General features: G+C 43.8%; 1 protein-coding gene and 1 non-coding gene across 4 annotated transcripts in view; one reads left to right on the top strand and one right to left on the bottom strand.

Annotated features, from left to right (window-relative positions):
• The window catches only part of PARL (presenilin associated rhomboid like), a 39755-nt gene extending 22983 nt beyond the window's left edge, over positions 1 to 16772 (bottom strand). For 2 of the 3 annotated variants that reach the window (XM_064279448.1, XM_023551518.2), the window contains exons 1-3: positions 16610 to 16749; positions 2250 to 2445; positions 1602 to 1742 (exon numbers count right to left, since the gene is read on the bottom strand). In XM_064279448.1, coding sequence (XP_064135518.1) covers positions 1602 to 1742; positions 2250 to 2445; positions 16610 to 16734 — 462 coding nt within the window. In that variant the 5' untranslated portion in view covers positions 16735 to 16749. Of the gene's footprint in view, positions 1 to 1601; positions 1743 to 2249; positions 2446 to 3446; positions 3658 to 16609 lie in introns of all 3 variants that reach the window. The other variant, XM_064279442.1, reaches the window with a different exon arrangement.
• Positions 3101 to 3207, top strand: LOC111751473 (U6 spliceosomal RNA). Its single transcript, XR_002786591.1, has one exon. It is a non-coding gene; the product is annotated as a U6 spliceosomal RNA (small nuclear RNA).
• Positions 16773 to 18278: the final 1506 nt, after the last annotated feature.

The following is an 18278-nucleotide window of genomic DNA, read 5'->3' as shown; positions in this document are numbered from 1 at the left end:
AACAATATGTATGTGGTTATGTTTTTGTATTTACAACCCTCTCTACAGCTCGGAGGTACAGAGAGGGCTGTGGTATGTCTACATGACAGAGTGTTACTCAGCAATAAAAAGAAACCAGCTCTCAAGCTAGGAGGACATGGAGGAACCTTAAATGCATACTGTTAGGTGAGAGAAGTCAGTCTGAAAAAGCTCCATACTGTTATGATTCCAGCGATGACGACAATGTGGAAAGGGCTGATCCAGAGACAGTGGGAAGATTGGCAGTTGCCAGGGCCTCAGCGGGAAGGGAGGAAGGATGAACAGGTGGAGCACGGGGCCCTTCAGGGCAGTGAGCTGCTCTACAGGATACTGTAATGGTAGACACGTGACCGTATGCATTTGTCAAAACCCACAGGGCCGTAGCGCACAAAGAATTAACCCTAAGGTCAACTATGGACTGTACTTGATAACGTATCAATGTTTGTCCAACTGTAACAAATCTACCACACAAACGAAAGCTGATAATAAGAGGAGGGACAGCTTGTAGGACTGGAGGGGGTACATGGAACTCCAGGATTTTCTGCAAACCTAAAACTGCTGTAAAAAATACTCAATTCCAAAAAAGCGCTTTAAAGACAAACAAACAAAGGTACTTGAAAACCAAATGGAACTGGATCCAAATATTAGCTTATGATCTCAGTGCTCAATACATACTGCCAAGTGAAATGAATAAAATACTTACATATTTCATCTAAAAAGCAACACTTTTAAGAAGTCAGTTCAGAAGAAGGGGGGACATAACTTGCATCTGAGTTAAGTGAAAAGCTCTAACTATACTTGTCCCTGTTTCTGCACGCCCGTTCCTGGGGCACAGTCAGAAATACAGGAACAGTGGTGTGTGGAGACACAGACATCATGCCACTGAGAAGCTCTTTAAAATCAACAGCATAACCCCACCCTTAGGCATAAAGTTTTTGGGAAAGTCTCTCTCTGGTTCTCAATATGTACTCTAAAATAACCCAGCAAGAAGATGTTAAGTCAAACAATGGCTCCTTATGCTTGAGTAGGGCTGGCATGGGATCTCAGAATACTGATTTTTAATAATTATCCCTAGTGGTTTTTGGTCGAGTACCACACTACCAAACATACAAAACATCAAATAAACACTGTGATCAAATTTGAGCCCTGGTGGCACAGTGGTTAAGAGCTCGGCTGCTCACCAAAAATTCAGTGGTTCCAATCCACCAGCCACTCCTTGGGGCAGTTCTGCTCTGTCCTATAGGGCCACTATGAGTTGGAGTTGACTCAACTGCGGTGGGTTTGGTTTGGGTTTTGTGATCAAATGATTCTGGAGGACAGTATTAAGTGCCTGACTTCCTACCTACCGCTGTGAATAATAGCATCTAATGTTGCTATTAACTTAAAACTCTTCAAAAAGAATCAGACTTCAAACACTGATCTGTCACAAAACAATGTGTATAAATTTTTGAATGAGAAATTAACCTGAGCTGTAAAACTTTCACTTAAAACTCACACACACACACACACACACACACACACACAGAGTTAAACATAAAAAATAAAAATGTGATCAACGAGAAGAAAGGCATATTTATCTTTACCTCCTTTCTGAAGTCCCCTTCCTTCTGTGGTCTTATGCTGTCCAACCAATCAGCTTTTAAACCATCAAAATAGCTCTGGACCCTGGATTTCAGGGATTCATATTGCCAGATAGCAGCTGACCCAAATGCGCAGCCTGTGAACTATATAAAATTACACACATTACAAAATAAATTTACAAGTAGATCTCTACATGTTTCCAAGGACAACATTTCATTTTCACGACGTTGAACAACCGAGAACAGCAGCACCCAGCACAGCACTGATGTGTATCAGGCATGTGTCAACCACCACCTATCAGGTGAAAAGGACATTTAGCCACTTCCCATTTACTAACCTCACAATACCCTCCGGGCCTGTTTAAAGCTGGGGGGTTCCAGATAAAATTCAAAATACCAACTTAGTATTACTTCAGATGTTATACCAAATAAGGGACCAGTAAGTTGTTTCTCTAGGGTGTACATAACTTAGCTGGATTCTAATAGCAATTATTAAATTCATGTTCTCCTATAATCAGAATTCATGACCCTGGCTGCCTAGACCCTTTTGATCCCATGCGTCCTTACTTTAAGGGATCCTATTAGGGCAAATGGTACTTTAACACCGCACCTGTAGCAAGGTAGGTAAGTCTCAGTGACATAAGCTCTTACCCCAACAGTAAAAAATAAAGGCTTTACAAGAGTCCTTATAGAATAGGGAGACGGAGAAAAGACTGTTTCTTCTACAGGAGGAATCAAAGAACTTCTCTTGTACGCTTCCCCACTTGTCCCTGTGTCTGATCTTCGAGGTTCAACCCTCCTGGGTGCTTTTCTGAATCCACATTTTTGCTGAATAAAGAGGTTAAACCTATGGAGGAAATAACAGATTAGAAATAGAGCTGCGTCCTCCAAGTATCAGCCTCCATGAGCCTCCCCACTTGGTCTGCATCTCCACCCTCTCAGTGTCTTCTCACTCTGTGCCCCCAAAAGAGCCAGGAGCCCGGTCCCGGGTAGGAGCCGCCCAGGAGCCCCCGTCCTGGGTAGGAGCTGCCCAGGAGCCCCCATCCCGGGTAGGAGCCAAAGACAAAACATCCAACTGTACTTTTCTGGAAAAGGTGCAACACCATCTACAGCCATGGAGGAGCGCTCAGGCTGTTACTCTGCATCCATCAACTAAATAATTTGTACCCACCCTCCACACAGAAAGAATCAAAGCAGTCCCCTAAAATAAGCTGAAGAACTCTTGTCAGTTTGATTCAGCACTGAATGGCTTTGTTACTGTTTGAAGTTTGGTCAATTTCCAGGAAAAAAAAATTTAAGTGTAAGTACTATCCTTGACCCTATCCCAAATTCAAATAAGTATTCCCTTTTGTAAGTCCTGATCATTATAAATTGATGGATTCCTCCCACCTCACTCCCCATTTATTTCACTACCAGTTTTGGGGGCCATTCACCAAATCTATCTGTAAGAGGCTTTCTTGTTTGAGTCCTTATACCTTGACCTCCTCAAAACATTTGAAACTGTGCTTGCTTCGGCAGCACATATACTAAAATTGGAATGATACAGAGAAGATTAGCATGGCCCCTGTGCAAGGATGACACGCAAATGCGTGAAGCGTTCCATATTTTTAAGACACTTACATAAGTGGAAGAACATACCTTGCTCATGGATAGGAAGACTTAACGTTATAAAAATGTCTATTCTACCAAAAGCGATCTATACATTTAACGCAATTCCGATCCAAATCCCAACGACATTCTTTAATGAGATGGAGAAACAAATCACCAATTTCATATGGAAGGGAAAGAGGCCCCGGATAAACAAGGCATTACTGAAAAAGAACTACAAAGTGGGAGGCCTTACTTTACCTGATTTTAGAACCTATTATACTGCCACAGTAGTCAAAACAGCCTGGTACCGGTACAACAACAGATACATGGCCCAATGGAACAGAATTGAGAATCCAGACATAAATCCATCCACATGTGAGCAGTTGATATTTGACAAAGGCCCCAAAACAGTTAAATGGGGAAAAGACAGTCTTTTTAACAAATGGTGCTGGCATAACTGGATATCCATCTGCAAAAAAATGAAACAAGACCCATACCTCAACTCCATGCACAAAAACTAACTCAAAATGGATCAAAAACATTAACATAAAATCTAAAACAATAAAGATCATGGAAGAAAAAATAGGGAGCCCTAATACATGGCATAAACAGTATACAAAACATTATAAAGAATGTAGAAGAAAAACTAGATAACTGGGAGCTCCTAAAAATCAAATACTTTTGCTCATCCAAAGACTTCACCAAAAGAGTAAAAAGACTACCTACAGACTGGGAAAAATTTTTAGCTATGACATTTCTGATCAGCACCTGATCTCTAAAATCTACATGATAGTGCAAAAACTCAACTGCAAAAAGACAACCCAATTAAAAAATGGGCAAAAGGTATGAACAGACACTTCACTAAAGAAGACATTCAGGTAGCTAACAGATATATGAGGAAATGTTCACAATCATTAGCCATTAGAGAAATGCAGATCAAAACCACAATGAGATTTCATCTCACTCCAACAAGGCTGGCATTAATCCAAAAAACACAAAAGAATAAATGTTGGAGAGGCTGTGGAGAGGTTGGAACACTTCTACATTGCTGGTGGGAATGTCAAATGGTACAACCACTTTGGAAATCGATTTGGCGCCTCCTTAAAAAGTTAGAAATAGAACTACCATACGATCCAGCAATCCCACTCCTTGGAATATATGCTAGAAAAATAAGAGCCTTTACATGAACAGATATATGCACACCCATGTTTACTGCAGCACTGTTTACAACAGCAAAAACATGGAAGCAACCAAGGTGCCCATCAACGGATGAATGGATAAATAAATTATGGTATATTCACACAATGGAATACTACGCATTGACAAACAGTGAGGAATCTGTGAAACATTTCATAACATGAAGGAACCTGGAAGGCATTATGCTGAGTGAAATCAGTCAGTTGCAAAATGACAAATATTGTATAAGACCACTATTATGAGAACTTGAGAAATAGTTTAAACTGAGAAGAAAATATTCTTTTGTGGTTACAAGAGGGGGGAGGGAGGGAGGGTGGGAGAGGGGTATTCACTAATTAGATAGTAGATAAGAACTATTTTAGGTGAAGGGAAAGACAGCACACAATACAGAGGAGGTCAGCACAATTGGACTAAACCAAAAGCAAAGATTTCCTGAATAAACTGAATGCTTCGAAGGCCAGCGTAGCAGAGGCAGGGGTCTGGGGACCACGGTTTCAGGGGATATCTAAGTCAATTGGCATAATAAAATCTTTTAAGAAAACATTGTGCATCCCACTTTGAAGAGTGGCGTCTGGGGTCTTAAACGCTAGCAAGCAGCCATCTAAGATGCACCAATTGGTCTCAACCCACCTGGATCAAAGGAGAATGAAGAACAACCAAGGACACAAGGCAATTACGAGCCCAAGAGACAGAAGGGGCCACATGAACCAGGGACTACATCATCCTGAGACCAGAAGAACTAGATGGTGCCCAGCTACAACCGATGACTGCCCTGACAGGGAACACAACAGAAAGCCCCTGAGGGAACAGGAGAGCAGTGGGTTGCAGACCCCAAATTCTCATAAGACCAGACGTAATGGTCTGAGACTGGAAGGACCCCGGTGGTCATGGCCCCCAGACCTTCTGTTGGCCCAGGACAGGAACCATTCCCAAAGCCAACTCTTCAGACATGGATTGGGCTGGACAATGGGTTGGAGAGGGATGCTGGTAAGGAGTGAGCTTCTTGGATCAGGTGGACACTTGAGACTATGTTGGCATCTCCTGCCTGAAGGGGACATGAGCGGGTGGAGGGGGTTAGAAGCTGGCGATAAGGACACAAAAAGTGAGAGTGGAGGGAGAGAGCAGGCTGTCTCATTAGGGGGAGAGTAATTGGGAGTGTGTAGCAAGGTGCGTATGGGTTTTTGTGTGAGACTGACTTGATTTGTAAACTTTCACTTAAAGCACAATTAAAAAAAAATTTTTGAAACTACTGATCACAACTCCTAGCTTAGATTCTGTAAGATGGCAATCCCTCCTCTTCATCTTTGAATTGATCTTTAATTCACCTGATGCCTCAGAGGTTCCAAGAGTTCCTTTATGCACTCTCCTTCACACTCGACTCACATAAATTCTTGAAGCATTTTTATTTTTCTTTGGTAAAACTAACTTCCTAGATCAATCACGTAGAGGCCCCTTCCTGTTTGTTCGCACTATATCCTGAACATACTATTCTTCCACTAGACTCAAAGCTCCTGGAAAGCAGAGCTTCACCAGGCCTTTTCATCTTTATGACCCAGTCCCTGAAAAAAGATGCTGCTTACGTTTTCACTGAATAAAAGAATAAATTCGTTTTCGTGGCTTGAATGACTTCTAAGCAGGTAAATGATTCAAAATATATGTCTTCGTTCCTAACCTCGGTTTTCTAGCGCTGTATTTCCAACTATATATTGAGAGTTTCCGTTTGGATAGGTTCCAAATTATTTCAAACCTATTTAAACAAAAAAAAAAAGGAACTAACTCATCCTTCTCTACAAACAGTTCTATTCTGACTTCATTCTATCAGTGGTCTGACAGTTCCGTCACTGAGGTTGAAAACCCAGAAGTGGTCATCGGAGCTCTCTCCTTTATTCTTCTCACGCTATGAAAAACCAACCCTGCAAAAACCTTTTTCCTTCCTGGTCTGGTCCTTTTCCTCGTGTCTGGGTTACAACAACAGTTTACTTAACTTCGAGCACTTTGTTTTAATAAGCTGCAGCTCTCTCACTCAGTAGTCCCCAAGTGCCCTCTTAGAGGCTGCAAGAACCTCTCATCGTCTCAAATGCTCTCTTCCTGGTTACAAGAAGCTCATATTGTTTTATACTTTTCTATGCAGACCCTCCAGTGGGCCAGAGCAGGCCCCCACATGCAGGCAGAAGGTTAAAACAGCCAATAGCCCAGTATGGCTGGGCAACATGGTGTCTGTGTCATGAAGGGGAGGAAAAGATTGAGTACAGACAACTCCTTAAAGGTAGGTTAGCTAGCGCCAACACTACCTATATCATTTTAATGAGTTTTGGACTTTTTCACCAGGCGCTAGGAACCACTGAAAAGTTTTAAGGGAATACTACAGCCTTAGATCTTTGTTTGGAGCCCTGGTGGCACAGTGGTTAAGAGCTTGGCTGCTAACCAAAAGATCAGCAGTTCCAATCCACCAGCCGCTCCTTGGAAACCCTACAGCTGCTAACCAAAAGATCAGCAGTTCTACTCCACCAGCCACTCCTTGGAAACCCCACGGAGCAGTTCTGCTCTGCCCTATGGGGTCGGAATTGACTCGACATCAACGCGTTTGGTTTTTATTACACAACTGCATGGAATGGTGCTGCTACAAATGCATCATCTCAACCTTCAGTGAGTTTTCAGGGCTTCCTTACACATTCCCCTAGGAAGCTCTCTAGGAAAGGGCCCAAGAGCTAATGTCAATCTTCAATACTTCAAGCCCTCAACTCTACCCCTTCCCTGAACTCTTTTTCTCTTTGGAATGATCCTGCCTTCTGCTTCCCAAAGGAAATGGAAGCTATCAACAGGAACTTCTTCAACTTCTGGTTTTATTAACACTCAACTTTCTCCATTGTTAGCCCTGGTGGCACAGCGGTTAGGAGCTAGAGCTGCTAACCTAAAGGTCAGCAGTTCAAACCCACCAGCAGCTCCCTGGAAACCCTACGGGGGTAGTTCTACTCTGTCCTGTAGGATGCTATGAGTTGGAATCAACTCTATGGCAACAGGTTTTTCTTTTTTTTTTTTTTTGCCCCTTCACTGTTAAACCAGAAGAGGGCTCCCTTCTGTCTAAAGCCAATCACTTTCCACTGGGACTTAACTGTATCAATTATTCTTTCTTTCTTCTCAATCTTTAACCTGTCTCCTGATTCTCCTCAGATACATTCAAACATGTTTAAAAAAAGATTTCAGTGTAGGAAACCCTATGGGGCAGTTCTATTCTGTCATATAGGGTCCAACTATGAGTTGGAATCAATTCAAAGGCACACAACAACATACACCCACTCCTCACATATTAACACGGTTAGGTTCCAAAGACCAGGTCGTTACGCAAAAATGGAGGATGACCACATCAGATCACAGAATGGAAGATGACTACATCATTACATAACTGCCAAACCACTGAAATCATGGCCCAGCCAGGCTGACACATAACCTTAACCATCACAGCCAGCATTACTCTCGCTACTCTTGCCTTGCACCTCAGCATTTGTCACTGCCAGATGTATGTCGTTAATGTACAGAATAGTCGAACAGTAGATTTCTTACTATTGTCGTAAATAAAAGATGTCAGATGAGACAGTCGATAAGTGAAGAGATGGTGTACTTAAGACCTATACGTTTTACCATATGTAAATTATACCTCAATAAACTATTTTTAGCATTAAAAAAGATGCTTGGAGAATATGCACATGGAATTTTCTAGTAGGCATTTGGAAACAAATGTAGCTCAGAAAAATCATGTAACCATTATGACTATTATTTGCCTAGAATGCCTGCTCTCTCTTTAAAACCAACTCCATTCCTCTGCTCAACTTCTCAGAAACTCCATGGGGCTGGAGGGCGATAAAGTAATTTGACCTGACACTTTTAATAATCCAGAATTTATACTTTCAAATAAGTTCTACTCCTTTTAAAATAATCTATTTGGAAACTATGTACTTATTCAAACAATGCTAACGTTGCCCTAAATGACTCTGAACTCACTGTTAACAGCTTTCTGAGTGTCCTTTGGCAAACACTGTTGAATAGCTAATTCCAAATCTATTTCCAATCCCTTTTCCTTGCCTGCTTTTTTCTGTAGAGGTTGGGAAAAATAAACATATTCACTTTTCCAGTCTCCCTTATGGCCCGAGTTGGCCATGTCACAGAGTTCTGGCCAAATGAGACTCCAGGGAGCCTCCTGGAAAGGTTTTGTTTACCTGATAAAAATGATGTCAACCCTCCTCATTCTGCCTCAAATATGAATGTAATCCCCAGAGCTGAGGCAGTCATCTCAAATGCCAAGAGACGAAGGCTTTAGATACTAGCCTTGACATGTTTGAGCCACTAAGCCAAAGACAGTAGCCACCTACCTCCAATCATCTTCCTACCCTACCTACCTAATGCAGCCGAGTTGATTCCAACTCATGGCAACCCTACAAGACAGAGTAGAAGCGTCCCATAGGGTTTCCAAGAAGCAGCCAGTGGATTAGAACTGCCGACCTTTTGGTTAACAGCTAAGCTCTTAACCACTGTGAATAAATACCCCCCCATTTATTTAAACAACCATCAGTTTACTTACAGCCAAAGGCATTCCCAACTGATATAATCCTTAAAGTAACAGATGTTAATCCTGCACAACAGAAATTGATTTTTTATTAAATATTCCAAAGTAACTTCAAGCTACATCTGCTAAATAAAAGTAACAGGTAATCAAGACACCACTTTATAAAGGCCAAAACAAAGGTGTGATATAAAGTAATGGGAATACATTTACTATAAAGACCACAAGTTATAATCCAGTATCGTTGGTTTCTACCTTTACTTCTTTCCTGTTAGGCTGAGAAATATGAAGGATGAGACTCCTTTATATTTCCAACAGCTTAATACTATCAGGTTCTAATCAAAGACTCTTTCTTCCACATCTAATCAACTCTAAGTTCTGAAGCACAATGCCTGAAAAGGAACACAAACCACACCAGGTGGAGAGTCTGGCTTTGAAGCAAGGCCTGACCTTTTGCCTAGGATAATTATCTACCTTGAAAATTGCACCAGAGATTAAGTGTGGGGGACACTGACAGCATGTTAAATATCAAGTTGGCCCCAAGTCAAGTTCAGAACTATCAGATACAGAATATATACTGAGAAGGCACCTAACAACAGTTAGGCATACAGACCTTGTTGGACAGAATTAGATACTGTACTGGCTCATCGAACATCTAAATCCATTACCTAGTGAGCATTCATGCGCTGCAGGGAGTGAAAAGCTAAAAACTTTTTTCCCAGGTCTCCGTGCAGTTAGGTGATCAATCACCTAACCGGATACAATGGCGCAAGGCCATGAATTGAGACCCAAGTTTGAGAGGGGAAGGCGGGAGTGGTGCCTCAGTTTTCTAACAAGAACAGTGGAGGTAGCTCCGTTCCTTCTTGGCTCAGCAGATCCTGATTTGGCAGCAGTTTCCCGGTTATCTCATTTATTGCTGATAACCCAAAAAACCAAACCCACTGCCATCTGATTCCGACTCACAGCGCCCCACAGAGTTTCCAACGCTGTAAACGTCCACGTTAGCAGATTGCCACGTCTATCCCCAGCAAAGCCGCTGGTGGTTTCCACCACTGAACTTTCAGTTAGCAATCGCTTTCACCACTGCACCACCAGGGCTCCTCTCATAGGAATCAACCTTGGGCTGCTGATCGATTCTCCCTCCCCCTTGTGAGTCAGAGGGGTCAGATGCCGCCCTCTGTCATTTTTACAGGTCCTTCTCCGATATTTGTCCCATTCTTTGGTCAGGGCTTCTGAACTCTATTATAACATTATGGTACCAAGGACATACGTGAGGTCGGGTGCTGCCCGAAAGGACATTATGTGGCACATGAATGTATCCTGTAGATTATCTGCACTCAGCTGGGCTCTTCTGCTGGACTCACTCATGCAGCCACTGTCATCTGACTGCTCGACTGGAGCTGGAGTGTAGATGGCTTCACGGATCTGCAGCCTTTGTGCTGCTGGCTGTCGGCTGGGCTGGACATCTCCCTGCACATGGCCTCTGGGCATTCAGTAGTCTGGCGGGGACTTCCTACCACGCAGCGGGAGTGTTCCAAGAAGGCAAAGGCAAAGGCTGCAAGGCCTCGTGAGGCCCAGGCTCTGGAGTTCACACATTACTTCTGCCACATGCTACTGGTCAAAGGCAGTCACAAGGGCAACGCAGCTTCAGTGGGTGGGAAACAGACTCCGTTCTGGATGAGAAGAGCTGCAAAATACTGTGGCCATGGCTTTAACCTACCACACCAGTTGTGGCAGTTATTTCTCCACCCTGGCTACACATCAGAATTCCCTGGTGAGCTCTTAAGAACACCACACCACAGTGCCACTCATACCAATAAATTCTAAACCCCAGGGTGGGGCCTAAACAGCAGTAATTCAAGAGCTCCCAGGTGATTCTCACCACAGGTCTGGGAAAAACTTTAATCTACATACAAATTACCTGAAGATCTTGTTAAACCAGATTTTAATTCAGTAGGTCTGAGATTGTGCTTTTCTAACAAACTCCTAGATTAAACTCCTAGATTAGAGGTTGACAAACTATGGCCTGAAGGCCCTCCAGCTAAGAATGGTTTTGACATTTTTAATGGGGAGCTAGAAGCTGAAACCCGCCCCCCCATAGTCAAACAAGTTTGCAATCCACTCAATTTCTACTTGAACTAGAAAAGTTTGTTATCTGCAAATTAATCTTGTTCAACTAGGTAACAAAGCAAAAAGCTCCAGTACAAAAGCTGCACTGGGGCAGACTCTGCTGAGCATTTACTGGCTGACTCCCAGCATCCATGCTCTCTCTCCCCTTCCTAACCAACCCCAAACCGAACCCATTGCTGCCAAGTCAATTCCAACTCATCGCAACACTATAGGCCAGAGCAGAACTGCCCCATAGGGTTTCCAAGGCTGTAAATCTTTAGGGAAGCTGACTGCCACATCTTTCTCCCACGGAGCAGCTGGTGGGTTCAAATAGCTGATCTTTCTGTTAGCAGCTGAGCTCTTTAACCACTGCACCACCAAGGCTCCTTCTCTCCTTCCTAACCAACCCCAAACCGAACCCATTGCTATCGAGTCGATTCTGACTCATAGCAACCCTGTGGGACAGAGTGGAAATGCCTCAGTGTTTCCAGGGCTGTAATCTTTATTTCTAATCTTTATGGAAGTAGACTGCCACATCTTTCTCCCAGAGTGGCTAGTAGGTTCAAATGGCCAACCTTCTGGTTAGCAGCCGAGCGCTTTAACCACTGTGCCACAGGTCTCCTTTCCCTTCCTAACAGTACCCTGGAATTTCCAGCCATTCTGGCAAAGCTCCTGACAGGCTTAAACCAACCTGCACATCCCATGCCCTGGCAACTTCAAGGGATTCAAGGGTGGGTGTGTCCAATGTCAGCCAATCAGATCTGCTGAAAATTCAAGATTTTGTTTGTGATATTGGAGAAGACAAGTTTTTCTGCTGGATTTGAACATAGAAATACATAGCCCCACATGCTGCTGGCAGCTATCCTACAACCACAAGGAGGCAGCAGCATGCTGAGAGAATAAAGTCAACATTTAGGAAGCAGAACCAAGCCCTGGAGAAAAATGGGATCCTGGTGACAATTTGAGACATGGGATCTTACCTCACCGGAAGCCAGTACTACCTCTGGACTTTTCTACTGTACAAACTAATAAATTCCCTTAACTGCTTAGGTTGGTCTGAATTGGGTTTTCTGTTGGCTTAAGAACAGTTTTAGACAGTCTGCAAGTGGCCATCCAAGGCACAATCAAAAAGCCCATTGCCATTGAGTCGATTCTGACTAATACAACTGGTCTCTATTCCCCTGGAGCAAGAGGAAGGACAATCAGGGATAGCACGAGGCTATGGAACGTGTGGCTCACTGCCTCCATCGACAACTGCCTCCTTTGCTATGAGATCAGAAGAACTGCCATTACTGAACATTTTGAGCCAAGATTCTATAGAAAAATCCTGATCAAAAAAGGAAAAATGCAAAACAGAATTTCAAATTCTTACAGGCTCCAGACTTCCTGGAGCTATGAAGGTTGGACGAACCCCTGAAATTATTGCCGAGACCATCTTTAAACCGTAAAAAAAAAAAAAAAAATCCCCTGAAGTCTTCTTAAAACCAAATAACGGTTTATCTTAGCTATCAAAAAATGTCTGCCTTGACCATTATGCTCTTTTAAGGTCTATATAGGATCAAACCGAAAAGATTAGGTAGGAACCTTGGGGGCAGTGAATTTGTCAATGGGGAGGAACAACTCAAAAAAGGGGGTGAGAATATCAATGTCACTAAATGGTACATAAAGGAACTGTTGAACTGCTCTATGTTTTGCTGTGTATATTCTCAACAAAATAAAATTTAAAAAATTTTTTTTTTCCAAAGCACTTTTAAAGGTAATAGTATACTGGTCACACATTTTGCAACGAGGCACATTCTCTCTCCTTCTGTTTTAAAGGTAATAAGTACAATGGTCACACATTTTGTGATGAAGGACGCTCTCTCTCCTGTTTTAAAGGTTAGAGTACAGTGGTTACACATTTTGTGATGAGACACGTTCTCTCTCCTTCTATTTTAAAGGTAATAGTACACTGGTCACACATTTTGTGATAAGACACGTTCTCTCTCCTGTTTTAAAGTTCTTAAAACGCAGAGCAAACCTGGAAAAGCATAAATGTCTCTAGTAGCAAATTTTGAGATCTTATTCACAGGTTTAGGTTCTTTAGCTCTACCCATTTCAGATGGACATATAAGATGGAACGATACATGACTTGTGACTTACCTAAGAAAACTTTGGAAAACAAAGTGAAGCAACACAAATAAACGGACACAGGGAGACCAGAGGGTCCCCTGAAGCTTAGAAATAACTTCACGAAGGCAGGCCTGCATTTCAGCTTTGCTGCTTCGGTTCCTCGGGCAGTAACTAGGGGAGTGGAAGCAGTTTAACACACTGAGCGGGACGAGCTCATGAACACCTGACTTACTAAACTTGCCACACAACTGTTACAGCTCAGTCTTTTAAATGTGATCCCATAACTTTTAAAAGAAAAAGTCATATCCCAATATTTGTTGGCTTAATGCAAAGTGAGGTAACACATGGTCTCATGAAGTGAATTGTCTTCAGAGTACGAGGAGAAAGACAATGCAACTTGGAAAGGAGTACAAACAGGCCAGCACTAACGTCTATATCACTAAGGACCTGTGTGAACGGACGGACATACAACAGCTTAGGAGCAGAAATGGTCTCCTGTTCACACGGACACAAGACGTGTCCAAGAACACAAAGATTCATGCCACGGAAAAGAAAACAGATGTATGCGGTGGGGGGGGGGGGGTCTACATAAACTATGCAAAATTACGTACTTCAAAATTATTCTCTTAAAATTCACCTGGAGTTAACAGACAGTGAGTTATACAGAGAAAATAACTTAATATGCTTGGTTTGCTTAGTTTTCGAGTGTTTGCCTAAAGATATATTAAGACTGTCACCTCAATCCAGAAAACTAAGCCGTGTAAGTGCTATTTTCTTCCTTTGGATAGTCCCACACACCTGACAGACTGGGCGGATTCCTACTTTCAGTCCTACACCGCGTCCTTCAGAAGTGTTGCCAGAAATCTGATAACAGTGAAATTTTTGAAGAACCTACACTTTCTCCTTTTCCTGTAAAAGGGACAGAGAGTAAATATTCAGACTTTGTGGACCCACTTAACATCTCTGTCATATATTACTGGGTTCTTTTTCCCCCACAACCCTTTAAAAGAATAAAAAAAAGTAAAAACCATTCTTGGCTAGTGGGCCCTAGTTTGCAGACCCCTGTACTACCATCTACAGTGCTTGTTAAATATGCAAATTCCTGGTCCCACTTCAGACCTATTACACCAGAATTGGATAGACCAGGCCAGACTTCTGCTTTTTACTGCATCTCTGATATCGCTCTTCTGCGTACTAATTTTAAGAGCTACAGGAAGTCAAAACAGACCTAATAAAGGTTACGTACAAGACATACCTCCTGCTTCCTATAACTGCAGGTGCTTCTCTTCAGAGAGAAGGCGGCAGATGCGCTATTTCAAGCTTACCTAAATTCTTGTGTAATGCACATTTTCCTGTTTAATCACAGAAATGTCATTTTCAAACTTCCAGTATCCGTGGTAAACTTTTTAAAATGACGCAGGCAGTTTGCACCTGGCTGCTAACCTAAAGGTTGGTGGTTCATACCCACCCAGCGACTCTGCGGAAGGCCTAGCCATCTGCTTCTGTAAAGATTACACCCAAGAAAACCCTATGGAGCAGTTCCATTCTGTGACACACAGGGTCACCACAAGTCAGAATCAACTCGACAGGAATGTTTTTTGCTGTTGTTTATTCAACATCCCATGGCTCCATTTCCTACCGCCACACCATCCCTTCTCTTCTACCCAGATACCTGAGAAACTGAGATGGTATTCAAAACTCACTGTCTCCAAGAAGTCATCCTGAACCGAGTCATTTTCTTTTGAGACCACTTATTTGCTCTGGCTTCCCTCCACAGGTAAGAAGCACGTATGTCACACAGTAGCTATACAATGGCTGGTGTTTTATTCTCCATTTGTTCTTTCAAGTGATCTTCAACCCCAGTTTTTACTGGCGGCTCTTCATTAATCAAATACGGTGAGGTATACTCAAGTCTTAAAAATATTTAACACACCTATTGCTTCCTAATAAACATTCAGCTTTTCACCTCCTTCAAACCTTGCAATTTAGAGTACTAGGGAATTAAGACCACTGAAATCTATCACCACCTCCACAGTTAACCTTGAATCTCCTCATTCTCCACCTCCCCAGGGGTTTAAGAATTGTGCTGGAAGCCCCAGGTTACAATGCATCACTAAATTAAAGATACAGCTCACCCCAGCTTTTCACAAATTCCCTGATATGAGTCATCTGGAATGCCTGTTAGAAATACAGGTTCTTCCACTCTTCCCTGGTGATTCTCATTTGGTAGGACTGGCACAGATCTAGGAAATAACATCGTCTACAGGCACTCCAGGTGATTAAGATCAGGCAATGGCTCCTCTATACTGAAGGCTCAATTTACTGCAGCCTAGCCCACCTGTTACTAAACACCTCCTGGTCCTTGCTACCCTCAGTGAAAAAGTGGGAGGGTGGGTACTCTGGATGAATGATGAGGAACAAATGTGCAGTCAGATATACCTAAGATGTGTGGACAACTGAGAGATTTCACTCCTCAGTGTGATATTTAGAATGGCATTATTCTAATGCAAAAGCTGCAAATACTGATACACTGAACCCCTCACCCATCTTCTACGGGGGAAGATGCAAGTACAAGTCTTCTTTCCAAATCATCTGGAAACCAAATATTCCACTGTCTCAATTCTTCAAGAAAAGCCTTTCCTACGACAGTGATACCAGCAAGAGGCAAAGTGCTGTCCTCTTCCCACCCTGCATACCTTAGCTAAAGAAGGTAACTTGCCGAAGGGAAACAGGCTTTATAACTGACTAGGCCGTAAGAGTAAAAAAAAAATCTCAGCTCTCCCGTTTTACCAGCTGTGCAACTTCAAGGAAAGCTCAGGTGCTTCACTTAAAAAAAAAAAAAAAAAAAAAACCTGAGTGGCCCCCGGACACCCTAACTCAGAACTGAAGCCACTCCTTCCAGCCAAAGATTAGACTATAAAACACACCTGAGGGACGTGCTTCAGCGAAGTCTAGGAGACCAGACGGGCAACACCTGCCCAAAAGCGACGACAAGACGGCAGGCCAGGAAACCTGGGCGAGGGGACACCGGGACCCGGGGTATAAAGGGAACGGGGGAGAGTGCTGACACACTGCGGGGACTGCGGTCAATGCCACAAAACAATGTGTGTATAAATTTTTGAAAGGGAAATAATTCGCGCTGTAAACTTGCACCTAAAACACCATTTCTGAAAAACGAGTTCAGTATTTTCCTCTGAGGATAAGGAGGCCTGGCACGCACTTAACCCCCAGACGCCGTTCCCCTCCGATCACGTCCCTCCCCAGGGAAAGGGCTCGCGGGGAGCTGGGCCGCTCACTGTGCCCTGACCGGGACGGACGCAGCGAAAGGTGAGGAAGAGAAGGCTCGGGGCGGCCGAGAAGCCGGAAAGCCGGGAGCCACCGGCGAGCGCCGGGCGGCCTCCGTCCTGAGGATGCGCGGCCAGAAGCCGAGCGCGGCGCCCATTACCTGCGTCCGAGCAGCCGTGGCGGGGCCAGGGCCGCACTGAGCTCCTCGCAGCTACGGCTGCCCACGAGCGCAGCCCAGGCCTGACCGCAGCCCCAGCCTCTCTGCGCCCAGCCTCGCCACGCCATCTTCCCCTCCTCGGCTCCACCATGGCCCGACCCGGCCAGCCCCGCCACGGAACCACTTCCGGGGCGCAGGAAGGACCATGGAGCGCTAAAGAGCGGCCTGGAGCGCCCCCGTGCGGCCGAGCGGAGGACTGGGCCTATCAGGAAGCTGAAAGAAGAAAGAGAAGGGAAAAAGAATATTTATTGAGTAAATCCGTGTACCAGGCATTTTATCTAAGTTATGGCATTGAATACAAAACACCCCTTGAGGTAGATACTATCGTCACTGAGTTACAGTGGCTCAGAGGCTCAGAGGGGTGAAGAGACTTGGCAAAAGATACAGAATTTTCTTAAATTACTGGTCTCTCTACTGAATCCTACCATTTCATGTTAGGCTGTGAAGCTTAAGAGGATATGATGCCTCATACCTTTAACAAGAAACCCAAGCTGGAAATGAAAATTCGGCTTTCTAGATAAAATTCAAACTTCGTGATTCAGCCCTTGCCTGTCAGGCAGCCTTATTTCCTGCCACTCCATCCCTCCATTCCTAAACCAAAAACCAAACCTGCTGCCATCCTGTCCATTCCGATTCATAGCGAGTCTATAGGACAGAGTAGAACCGTTCCATGTCGTTTCCAAGGAGCGTCTGGTGGATTTGAACTGCCAACCCTTATGGTTAGCAGCTGTAGCAGTTAACCACTGCACCACCAGGGTTTCCCCTTCCACCCCTAGCCCCAGCCATATTAAATCGCTTGCAGTTTCTCAAAGGCACCATGCTAGTTCCCATCTGTGCGTTCATATATCACTCTCACTGCCCTAAATGCATTCCCTTCTCTCCCTCTCCACTTGCCTAACCAACATGTCCTTCGGGACAACTTCAAGCGTCACTTTTTCTAGGAGGCCTTCCGCAGACCTCCACTCTGATTTAGATGCCCTTCCTACGTGCTTCTATACTACTTCATGCATAGCTCAGAGCCCTGGTGGCACAGTGGTTAAGAGCTCAAGATCAGCGGTTCAGATCCACCAGCTGCTCTTGGAAACCCTATGGGGCAGTTCTGTTCTGTACTGTACGGTCCCTGTAGGGTCACTGAGTCAGAACCGACTCAACAGAAACAGGTTGGGTTTGGTTTTATGCGTAGCTCTATAACAGCATCTCATTCATAAATACTCATTAAGCACCTACAGTAGGCCAGGCAATGTGTTAAATCTAGGAGTATAATTTTGATAGACACCATCTCTGATCTCCAACTGAGGGGGGAGAGGGGAGCAAGATAATAACCAGGTGATTACAATTGTGAGATGTGCTGTGATCAGAGAAGCGTAGGAAGCTGTGGGACTTCAGAGAAGGGAGACATAACCCAGTCGGGGGACAGGGCTGGCAGGCAGGAGAGAAGGCTTCCCAGAGAAACTGATAGAGGTTACCAAAAGAAGAAAAGGGCTGGAATGTTCTAGGCAGAGAGAATAACATTTGTGATGTCCACCAGGGCACAACTTATTCGAGAAATAAAAGTGAGTTCACTTTGGCTATGACATAGTTATTAAATCTGGGATTCGGTTTTCCTCTACTT

The sequence above is a fragment of the Loxodonta africana genome, chromosome 1 (genome assembly GCF_030014295.1).
Source record: "Loxodonta africana isolate mLoxAfr1 chromosome 1, mLoxAfr1.hap2, whole genome shotgun sequence".
Lineage (NCBI taxonomy): Eukaryota > Metazoa > Chordata > Mammalia > Proboscidea > Elephantidae > Loxodonta > Loxodonta africana.
Note: the sequence above shows the minus strand (reverse complement) of the source record. Positions and strands in the feature narration are given on the sequence as shown.